General features: G+C 49.2%; 1 protein-coding gene and 1 long non-coding RNA gene across 4 annotated transcripts in view; one reads left to right on the top strand and one right to left on the bottom strand.

Moving 5' to 3' along the window:
- LMO4 (LIM domain only 4) overlaps positions 1-7548 on the bottom strand; it is a 16974-nt gene extending 9426 nt beyond the window's left edge. The window contains exons 1-3 of one of the 3 annotated variants that reach the window (XM_035018115.1): positions 7054-7548; positions 5023-5105; positions 4072-4310 (exon numbers count right to left, since the gene is read on the bottom strand). In XM_035018115.1, coding sequence (XP_034874006.1) covers positions 4072-4307 — 236 coding nt within the window. In that variant the 5' untranslated portion in view covers positions 4308-4310; positions 5023-5105; positions 7054-7548. Of the gene's footprint in view, positions 1-4071; positions 4311-4517; positions 4696-5022; positions 5106-7053 lie in introns of those variants that run through there. The other 2 variants (XM_035018113.1, XM_035018114.1) reach the window with 2 other exon arrangements.
- A 428-nt stretch (positions 7549-7976) lies between these two features.
- LOC118019187 lies at positions 7977-10920 on the top strand. The gene is made up of 3 exons (XR_004681614.1): positions 7977-8428; positions 10215-10364; positions 10729-10920. It is a non-coding gene; the product is annotated as an uncharacterized LOC118019187 (long non-coding RNA).
- Positions 10921-11184: the final 264 nt, after the last annotated feature.

The following is an 11184-nucleotide window of genomic DNA, read 5'->3' on the forward strand; positions in this document are numbered from 1 at the left end:
CAGAAGCAATTGGTTTTCCAGCAGGTTCCTATATTTAATCTAAATTCTGCACCAGATATATTAAATGTAACAAAGAAATGCAACCCAGAAATTATGCCTGGAGCCAAGTCCATTAAAGGTACTTCGGAATAACTAGAGACCAAGCACCTTAAAAGCACCAGAAGCTATTGATACTTAAGAGGGGGGCTGTGAATAATCGCAATTGCTGCATTAGAGAGGGGAGGGAGGAAAAAAAAAAATCAGCCAAATTACGCTTGGTTAATTCAGAGTAACAGATCTGCCCCCAAGTGAATTGGAGGCCTTGAATTAATTCTGTTATGACAAATCAAGATAAACGTTCCCCCTAAATTGCATGCGATTTAATTAATTTTTGAGATCCTGGGTTTTTTTTTTCCTAGCTAATAGTTCACATGCTCCTGTGCTGTCATTGTGCTTGAGTGGGCAGACTTCAAAGTGATATTAAATAACCAACTATTAGATTTACCTAGCACGTCCTATTGGAAAAGTGCCATTTAATTACCTAGCCTGTTCAATTAAAGGGACAGCATTCTCTGAATATAGCAGCTTGCTGTTGATTACCAGGGAAATGAACTCGATGTCTGGCGGCGCCTCGGTTCCTAACGCTACCCCCTCCCCAAACACACCCTCCACCATCAACCACCCCCAGTCCCCCCCGCCCGGGACCCCCACCCCCGGCCGCGCGGCGCTCACTGCGGCTGCGGGCGCCACGTGAACGCCCGAGAGGAGCCGGGGGAAAGAAAGAGCGAAGGATCGCGCGGCTCCCGCCCTGCGCTCGCCCCCTCGCGGGCCCGAGGCCGCCGGCCCGTAGGACGCCTCGAACGCGGCCTCGGGCGGCGCCGGCCCCGGCCCTTCCCCGGCCCCGGCCGGGCCCAAGCGAGAAAGAGCTCGCCGAGGACCGCCACCCGGGCTTCCGGTGCGTTTCCTCGCCCTCCCCGGACCTGGGGCCCCACCCGCCGGTCTCCGAACTTCCTCCTCTCGCTGCACTTTCCGCGCCAGTCTTCGGGCCCGAGACGGGGGTGGAGGAAGAAGGGTTCGAGGAAAAGAGAAACGGAGTTTCGAAAGCTACTTGGTGGCGCTTGGATAGAGCTGGGGGGGGGGTCGGAAGCTGGGGGTAGGGGGAGAGGGGACAGTTGCAAGGTTCGCCGACTTTTGTAGCGGGGGTGGGCAAGCGTTGGCCCCTTTAAGATCCACCCTCCCCCTTCCCTTCCACAACCCCCCCCAGGCTTTCCCTCCCTCTCTTAGAGGCCAATTTTGTTAATTAAATGTTTTGTTTGCGACGCAGCTCTCATTCATTGCGGACACGTCATTCGGAGCAGATCTAAGCCAGAGACCAGATCTCATTAGATAAAGCCCATCAGAACTAAGAAAATGGAGGAGCCACTAATTAAAGCTTTTAATTGTGCGGATTCGCTGCAGCAAGGCAGCGGCTTTATCTGAAATCTTGGAGGGAGAGGAGGCAGAAGACCAGTTCTGCCCAATCAACACTGGGTCACGCAGGGGGGAGGGACTAGGGAAAAGCAGTGCCCCCCCCACCCCCATCCCCACCACCACCACCACCACCTTCCCGGCCCTGCTTCCCCGCAGCTTTTTAGCCATATCTTGGTAGTTTTCAAAAGATCACACCTCAAAGTCAGGCAGTTTAAAGCCCCTTAATAGATCGCCCTGTGGTCCCAATCGGGCGGAGGTGCCCAAGGATTCCCTTCACCTGGCGTCTAGCAAGCGGATTACTCCGCTCTTCGGTGGCCACCCTTGCACAGAATTCAAAGCTCCTCCAACAAGTGGGCCTGGCCGTGGGGGGGGGAGGGGGGCCGCTGGGGAGGGAGTAGCTGAGAGGAAAAGGACCGCGCGAGCCTCCTCACCTTCCCACCCTGCCGGCATCTTGATGGGCAGAGGGAGGGAACACTGAAGGAAGACTTCAGAGATTCCTCAGCCTGGAGGTGGGGGAGCTCAGCAGCTGATGAGCCCTGAGCGGAGTGGGAGGCCATGATCAATTTGGTACTGAGCTAGAACTCCTCTCTCCCTGGAGAGATCTAAGGTTCTCAGTTTAGCATCTAGTTCAAGAGCAAGCCTGGCTCCAGTTTTCAAAATCAGAGGAAAAAAGAGTGAGAACACGGACCCAATTAATTAAGGCGTGGGGCTGGGCACACATCCTCCATTGCTCCATTAAGCCAGTTGAAAACACCAAATGGGCATTTATGTTTGGTCCCAAGAATAGGGAAAGGAGCCGATTCCCAGAAAGCCACTTGCCTAAACTTGTCTTGAGGGAATGCAAGTGGACCCATCTTCTTTTTAATTAGTGGTAATCAGAAGCGAAGGCTTTCTCGAAAGCACTTGGAGATGAGGTGAATCTGTACCATTCACCGCATCTGAACAGCACTGTCAATTTTTGCACTTTAAGCTACCCTGCCTTCTTACCAGTTTTGCTCTCTATTTAATTACAATACTGTCAAAGCTCCTGGCATTGCTTGGAAGGAGGACCAGAAAGCATTACACCCATGCTCCTGCTGATTTTCCAACATTTACTTCTAAAAGAACACTTAGTGAAATTAATGCTGCCATCTTAATTTAAAAATAAAAGCCCTCTCCCTTCCTATATTTCTTTTACTTGCTGATTAAGGATGCCAGCAGAGTGGACATAGGTTGCATTATCGGAATAACCAAATGTCATTTTACTCCATCATTTTAGATTAATGAAATTACTGGGATAAACATACACATACTCAGCTCTGAACTGTACTGGGATCTTTTTGCACTTTTAGATGCAGAGTTGAGGGAATCACAATGTAACTAAACTTTGTACAAAATACCTCATCCACTGATTCACCCGCATTGAGGAGAGCAACGTTTTCTAATATTCTATAAAGAAAACGGTTTAGGACAGAAATTTAACTAGAATGCAATTCTTCGTAAAAGTGAGCGGTTCTCTAATATCAACGGTTCTCTAGTATCAACGGTGTGCGTGTGGGTTTTTTGTTGTGTTTTTTTTTTTTTTAATTACTGGATGTTGAAACAGAACACCTCCTAGAAGCATTCATGTGCATCAGTCTATCAAACCATTTACTCAAATTAAATGTGTAATCCTTCAAATGCCTCCTTTCAAATTAATGAGTTTAAGTAGCTTGAGTTCACCTGAAAAGATCCTATAGGCACCTGACCTCCTGAATTCTTTCCATTAATTGCACTGAAACTTGTTGGAAAAGACTGCTTACACAGGCATATGAATGTTCCTATACATTGCTTTAAAATGCAAGATTAGTATAATTCTATAGCCTCTTTTCCTAAATCTCTTTTGGGGATCAAGAGTAGTGATACAAACAACAACAACAACAACCCAAAATCAGAACATTCCTCAACTGAAAAACCTGCAAATTCTACATCACAAACCACACACTAACACTGAGCATTACAAGCCTCCAAGTAACAGTCTACAAAGAAAAACACTACCACTGAGGGTTTTTTTGTTTTGTTGGAGGGGGGGGAGAGGGAGGGAGTTTACTATGAGAAGAATTACAAGTTTTTAAACTGATGGGTAATCAGCATTTTTCACAAGGAGCACAAAGAATGAGTCACAGTTTTCCACTCAAAAAAGTTTAAAAGAGCTTATGTAAATATAATTAGCCATCACCATAGGCAAATCATTTCTAACTACACTTATTTCTAAGGCAATCTTTTGTCTCTGAGTTTCTACGTAGGTCCCTACCTTTCTTTAAGGTAGCAGCCTAACTCCCACTTTTCAGCCAAGGGTCCAGTTGGAGCAGACCACTTAAAATTCTGGTCAGGAGAGTGCCCAACCTTTACACACCTAACGGCCCAGTCCCACCAGATGGACAAGAGTTTTTACTTAGTACGGCTTCTGCCGTCAATTTATTATTAAAACCTGAAAGATTAACAAATGCTCCTCGAACCCCTTAAATCAGACCAACCAGGTTTTTGAGGTGAAGGTTACACCGTATTCTCACAGGTACCCTGTTTCTTTCCTTAAAACCCTTGGTAACCTTTGGCCTTGCCATTGCTCTGCTCACCATCTCAAGGGAAGCAGCCAAGTCTTACCTAATGTAGTCATTTCTGCAAAGGATCATGCCGCTCTTGGTGTAACAGGACGTGCCGATGTCGCCCAGCTGCGCCTGGCAGCAGGAGCACTTGAGGCACCGGCTGTGCCAGTAGCTGTCCATGGCATAGAGCAGAAAGCGGTCCGCAATCTTGCCCCCACAGCCTGCGCACCGCTTCCAGGAGAGGGAGCCGGCCGTCACGGGGGGCGGCTGTGAGCTGCTGCCCGGATTCACCATGGTCTGCAGAGGGCGGGAAGGGGACAGGGAGAGAGAGACAAAACAGGGGCGATGCAAAAGTTAGTGGTAATCGCCGCGCGAGAGAACGAAGCCGTGCCCCCCCTCCCCCGCCCCCAGAGCCGCTGGAAGGAAGCAGCAAGGCAACGGCGCGCAGGAGGGTGAGGGGGAGAGGGAAGGAGGGAGGATAGCCGGCAGCAGCCGCCTGTTTACTTTTCTCAAGCTTTGTTCTGGGGCCACGAGCTCCTCTCAACTTTCCAGCGCTCGCCGCCGCTGACAATTTCAGCTTGGGTACTGTCAAAACTCCGAGAGCGAGGCTCGGCGGCGCGCTCCACCCCTCGCGGCGCCTCCTCCCAGCCCCCGCCTCCGCCCACTGCCCCCTCCTCCCTCCTTCGCCGCCCGCCTCCAGCAAATGAGGGTCAAACCCACCCACCGCCGCGCCGGGCCCCTCCCCGGCCCCCGCCGAGCCCCGAGAGCGAGCCGAGGGGAGCGGGGAGGCGGCCCCCGCCGGAGCCACGTTCCCTCCCGAGCTCTGCCCTGGGAAGTGCAGCTGCAGTTCACAAGTTGGAAATAGTTCGGTTTTCTGAAAGGGAGGGAGGGAGAAACCGGCAGAGGGGAAGAGGGAGAGCGTGGTGGTGGGAGGGGAGGCGAGGGGACGCGAGGGAGGGGGTGCGGTGTGTAAAGTTGCGAAACTGGTTTTTCGTATTTTAAACAGCACCTTTCACATGCCATTGTGGTGACCGCCATCTCCCATTATTGTTCCAAATCTCATTTCATTTTGAAGATCAATGAGTGTTTTCTCTGGGTTTTCAGGACACAGGCAAGAATAATAGATCATTGAACTTTAGGATGCCTGTTAACTTCCTATACAAACACTCTCCACTTTGGTCTCACTAATCTGCCCTTGATCAGCAATTTAAATGCTAAAGCTTTGTTCCTCCAAAGGGGGGGGGGGCGTTACAGATAATATGCGAGAAGGCACTATTAAAGGATGCACAAGTTATATTCGAGCCAGTCCTGCTGTCACCAAAAACTGCTTTTAAAAATTCCCCACTCTTTCTAATGAATGTCACGAGAGGCAACTGGGGTATAATATAGGAATCAATTTATAAAGCTTAGCCTAAACCGATTAATTTGTTGCCTCCAATCCTGAGTCCAATAAAGTCCTAGTGTTCCTCCAGTCACTTATTCTATAAAAAGATCAAGTTATTTACTGCCAATTAAGCAGCCTGTTTTGTCTTTGTCCTCTGTAAGCCGAGAGTGTAGGCTCCCCCCGAGGCTCCCGGCTATCTGCTCAAGACATTCAGCTGATACCTCAGAAGGGAGAGGGCGAACTTTGCCTGTCCCCGGCCCAACTTGGCTGCTGCAAAAAAAACCAGGGGAAGGGAACGAAACAAGGACTCGGGTTCCTTAAATAGGCCGATTTTAAACACATTTCCTCCGAAAGAGTCCCGGAACGTGTGTCCAGTGACCGCACAATAAACCAGAATAAGAACTGCACCAATTAAGCTGTAACAAAACCCTGAGACTTTGGAAACAGGACCACTCTAAAACCCATTAGCATTGCATTTATCCGAATGCATCATACCTTTATGTAAATTGATTTATCTGATGCATTTACTCGAGGAATTGCTTTTTGTTACAATTTCAGCCCTAACCCAAATGAATCTGCATTTCCTGCCCGAGGTCTTTAAACTGTTTCCCCCAACGTTTTAATCGCTCCGAATTCCTTTTTAAAAGGGGAGGGAGGGAGGAGATTCCAAGCTCTTCCCCGCCCCCATCTTTGGTGAGAGGTAAATATATATGTATATTTTTTTTGAAAAGGAAACATTACACTGAGAAAAGCATCCAGTAACCCCATTAGCTAAAGCTCTTAAGGACAAGCAATACCTTAATGCTGATTAAATCTAAAAGAGATGAATCAAGAGGACTGACCAGAAACTGACTCCCCTGATAACTAAGGACGGGCCCTCATCAAGTTTCATTTAGAGTTGGAAAAAAAAGAAAGCTTTTAAGTTAAATAGGCTTATACTCTAGTAATTACATAGCCAAGCAATTTAGGTCCTGGGATAGTCAGTGAAATAGAAAGCAGAACTGGCAGCTAGAGGCAAAATCTGCCCCTCTTTAACAACGTCTCTGGTGTTTTTTAATGGAGACCAGGGGAGGGACAAACGTAGCGCTGGCAATTTGTAGTACAAAAATGGATGCTTAATTCATGTCTTGATTTTAATTAGGTGATTCACCGGATTTCTCCTGGATTGGAACAAAAGACTTATAAGCCAAGAGGAATTTTTGAAAAGAACCAGCAATACTGAATCCTGCTCACTTAGGTCCTTTCTGCCACTGTTTCAAAAATAGTGTTTACTGGGGGGGTGGGGGGGGTCGTGACTATTTCCCCCACATTACTTCTCATACTTAAACCCTCATTTAAGCACCTCCTGCCTCTCCCTTAGGAACTGAAAATATCCCCACCCCCCTCCAAGGTCCCCACCAGCCCCGTCTCCAAGAAGAACCCTTTTGTAAGCAGGAACCGCTACAAAGCTGGCTGCCCGGGGCTGGCTGCCCTCCGTGCTAGCTCGCAGGCCGGCCTCGGTAGTTTCAGACTCGCGCATTATCTAAGCCGACGTATTGTTTACTTGCAATTTGGGACGGTCAAGGGAAGGAAGCCAAAGAAAACAGCCCGGGCCCAAATCGGCCCCCTCCTCCCTCTCCCCCCTCCTTGCCCGCGGCTCCCCAGCCGTCCCCTTACCTGCTTTTCCCCTATATTGCAATATTGCGAGAGGCGGCGGCGGCGAAAAGCGAGCGAAGCCGCTCGGCTTCCAAGGAAGGGGCGCCTTGGCTGGCGGAGCTGGAGGGAGGGGGGGGGGGAATGTTCTCGCAGAAGCAGGAAAGGGGAGGAGGGGGCTAAGGGCTGCTTTTTTTTTTTTTTTAACGCGTTGCTCTGAGGCTGGGTTGGGGGGCCCCGCGTAAGTGGCAGGCGGCCGAGAGCAGGAGTGTCAGTCTCAGTCCTCGGCGTTCTCCTCCGCCTCCGGCTCCGCGCGAGCAGCTGCAGGAGCCCTCGGCCCGCGCGGCGCGGCTTCAAGCGCGGCGCAGCGGCAGCAACTGCTGCAATCGCTGCTGCAAGTTTGGCAATGTGGCTTCACTTTGTATATTCCCCCGCCCGGCGGCCCCCGCCCCCGCCCGCGCGCCTCCCGCTCCTCCTCCTCCACCGCCTTCCTCCCTCCCGCGCGCTCGCTCGTTCGCTCGGGGCTGGCGGCGGCGGCGGCGGCGGCGGCGGTCGCTCGGCCGAGCTTCCTGCCCCTGCAGCCGGGGAGCAGCCGCAGAAACAACAGCCCCGGAGCGGCGGCGGCAGCGGGTGCGGAGGCCGGGGGGCGGGCGCACCCGGGAGCGGGGGAGCTGCGGCCGGCCGGGGCCCGGCGCGCTGGAGCCTGCGCCGCTGCCCGGGCTGCTGCCGGGGCCGCTGCTGCTGCCCGGCCCGGAGGAGGAGGAGGAGGAGGCGGCGGCGGCGGCGCTGGCCTCTAGCCGGCTCGCTCGCTCCCTCCGCGGCGCTTACACATGTGTTACTGACAGAGCAAAATCCCAACTACTCCCCGGCTCTGCCGCCGACGTCAGCGACCCTCAGCCACTGGGCGGCCGGATTGTTCAGGCGGAATAATAAAACCTGCCAATCCGGGGAAGGACAAAGGGATGACTGAAACGAGACTCTAGGGGCGGGGGAGAGAAGGAGGCGGCGGAGCGGGCCGGGGAAGGAGAAGGGAAGGGCCGCAATCAGGTGGCGAGCGGAGACCCGGGCGCCCGGGCCCCCGTCGGGGCCGTACTCCGCGGCCCGGGCTCGCGAGCCGAGGCGCGGGGCGCCGCTGCTGCTCTCCCAGCGCGCGGACGACCCTGGGGACCCGCGCCCGCCCGCCCCTCGGGGACCGCCCTCCCCTCGCGCCGACGCGAGCCCCTTAGGAAACTTAACTTCGCGTCTTTCCCAGAAATGGGTCTCTTCCTGTTTGGGAAGAAGAGTCTTCCCGAAATCTTAGGGCGGTGGACTTCACGCACACGCAGAAGAGGTTTTGTTTTGGTTTTTTAATTCCCGGCGTTCGAGATTGATGAGCCTTAGTGGAAGTTCAGTTAACAAGGTAAAGACAGAATCGGTAGTTCTTAAATACTGCCCACGTATCCCTATGCTCCCCATGAGCCCGAGTACGAACCAAGAACCTCGTAGGCATTTCATGGATATTGATCAGTTGTTGGTGATGGAAAGATCACAGCCTTTACTTTGGAAGTTGAGGGAAACTTCGGGGAGGAAGTGTTGCCCTCTATCCACCCCACTGTGGAGGATGAGGCCTGATGATTTCTGATAGCCCCCGAAAGCAACAGAAGTAATTGCAACATTCTTAATCTCACAGCCTCTGGGGAGTAAGAAAGGTCACGTCTAGTATATATTTAACTGTTGAGGAATGCTTTTAGGGTGCTAGCCTGAGAGTCTCTTTCCAGGGCCCAAGCTCAGCCTAGATGTTTGAATACCTCGTCATTCAACTTTATCTACTCTGCCAAATAGGTTTAATAAATCTCTGATCTGAGGCTAATATTAGGTCTGATTATTATTAGTAAGTTCCAGAGAGATTTTTCTGGTGGAAATTATCATGAAAGTGCAAAGCCCTTCTGCTAAGTATCATTAAGTAAAACCAGCCTTGTGGGACATGTTTTCATATTGTATTACGTACAGTACTGCTGGATTGAGGAAAGGGACCTGCAGAAGAATCTGGCTAGACAACGCAGTCGTTAAACATCTATGGTTTTAGTGTCTGTTTGGGGGATTTCTGTCTTTCAAACCATCAAAATTCAGGCTGCAAAAGAAACAGTAATCATTGCCTGTAACATCAAGCAGAGGACATTTTAAATACCAATTAGAATAGTCATTTCTTTATATTTCTAGCACCTCAAAATTAAACGACTTACTTTTATTGATTGGTATTTAAAATTGCATTTTTATGATCAAGTCACTTTATGCACGTATGAGAAACATTTAAAAAAATGATTTAAATGTAATAGTAATTAAAATGCCCTGTACAGAAAACAGCTGCAGATGGGTGTGATTAAAGAAGGCCATCTTAAAAAGATGTGATGTTCCTTGAAGATTAGTAAAGAAAACTCAATTAAACCAAATGAGGAAAGGAACCCCATAAACAAATAATGCACACATTTTAATTCCCTGGTTCAGTTACAATTTGTTAATAATTTATAATAATCAAAACGAGATGACACAAGATCTTAGTGGGATTTTATGAGGGTTTGATTAAGTTATGATTTGTCATGTACGAGTAAATTTCCTGCTGTGGCCCTTAATTTTCTCATCTACAAATGAAGGAATTAAGCCAAATGGTCTTTATCTGTCCTTTTTTCCTAAAATGATTTTCTTAACTAGAACACATAATATATAGGTCTGTAATGAATGGTGGTACTTTAGGCATTTCCTGAAGTATGTGCACTAAAAGGAAATCTTTATTTTAAAATGAAATGTTAGAAATTTAGTCAGACATCGGATATCACTGAGTGTGATTATCCAAAGCATCCATGTAGTTTTGTGGAAGGAAGGAAGGAGAAAAGCATGGCTGAAATTTTGAATACAGATCTCTAGGCAAGAACAGGCCTAGGAGGTGGTTTCAGTGTTTTGGCTCTAATAGTGCGTGGAGCGTGGTCTTTACACATGTCCCGGTAGATTGGAGTGGGTGGGAGTATGTTACCAGAGAGCTTTATTTGCTGATGTTGTGGTTATAGAAATACAAAAGCGATAATGGCTAACAGTCTCTCTTCTGAGGGGTAAGGAAGTAAATACATTCACTGTAATCAAAATTCAGGTGTACTTTAACCACAGCGCCACCTCTCGGTAGTCTTTATTTCTTCATTCTTTGCATTTGGCAGGGCTCTCCTTGGAGTCGCAAGACCTGTGGTCTGAAAGCGCCGGCTTAAGTGAGGTAGCAATGTCAATCCTCTATTTCCACTGATGCTGAACTCACAGAAACTGTGTAAACACACACAAGTTCATTGTGAATGAGGAGAATCTGTGTTCAGGTATTCCTTAAACGAGTATAAAACAGTGCTCAAAGTCATAATCCTGGTATATAGTAAAATTGCCTAAATGCAAAGTGATAATGGTATATTATGCCCGATAGTTCAAGAAAACACTGCTGACATCATACATGCCTCATTTAGCCTACTCACCTACGGCGAAAAATAAGAATACAGGGTTTGGGAAAAGAAAGAGAAAAAGTGTTTCTTTTTTGAATCCTAATTAAATACAGGAACCATACTGATCCTAGATCAAACTCTCATTCCCCAGACTCACCCCAAAATGATTTGTCCATATCTTCCCTTCTTCACATTTAAGTCCTGCAATCATAATCATCTTTCCCTTCTCCCCTTCTCCGAGTGACAGCTCTAGGAATCTCCCACAGACGGCCAGAAGTTCTACACAGACCCACGTTCAGCCTTGCGTGCCTAGAGAACAGCCAGGCTATTCCATGCTGATACGGCAACCTCCCTGACAGAGTGCCCTCCGATGTTTCTCAAGAAAAAGATAATTTTAGGGGCGCCTGGGTGGCTCAGTTGGTTAAGTGACTGCCTTCGGCTCAGATCATGGTCCCAGGGTCCCGGGATCGAGCCCCAAATCAGACTCCCTACTCCTCGGGGAGCCTGCTTCTCCCTCTCCCCCTCTGCCTGCCACTCCCCCTGCTTGTGCTCTCTCTCTCTCTGTCAAATAAATAAATAAAATCTTTTAAAAAAAAAAGAAAAAATATTTTAAACTTTTAAAGTCAATGCAAAACTGTGTTTGAAGGCAGCCTGTTTAGGAAGAAAAAAAAATCTTTTTAAATTTGCCTACCTTTATTGCTGC

Source organism: Mirounga leonina, unplaced genomic scaffold (assembly GCF_011800145.1).
Source record: "Mirounga leonina isolate KUSES-001 unplaced genomic scaffold, KU_Mleo_1.0 Mir_173, whole genome shotgun sequence".
NCBI classification, from domain to species: domain Eukaryota; kingdom Metazoa; phylum Chordata; class Mammalia; order Carnivora; family Phocidae; genus Mirounga; species Mirounga leonina.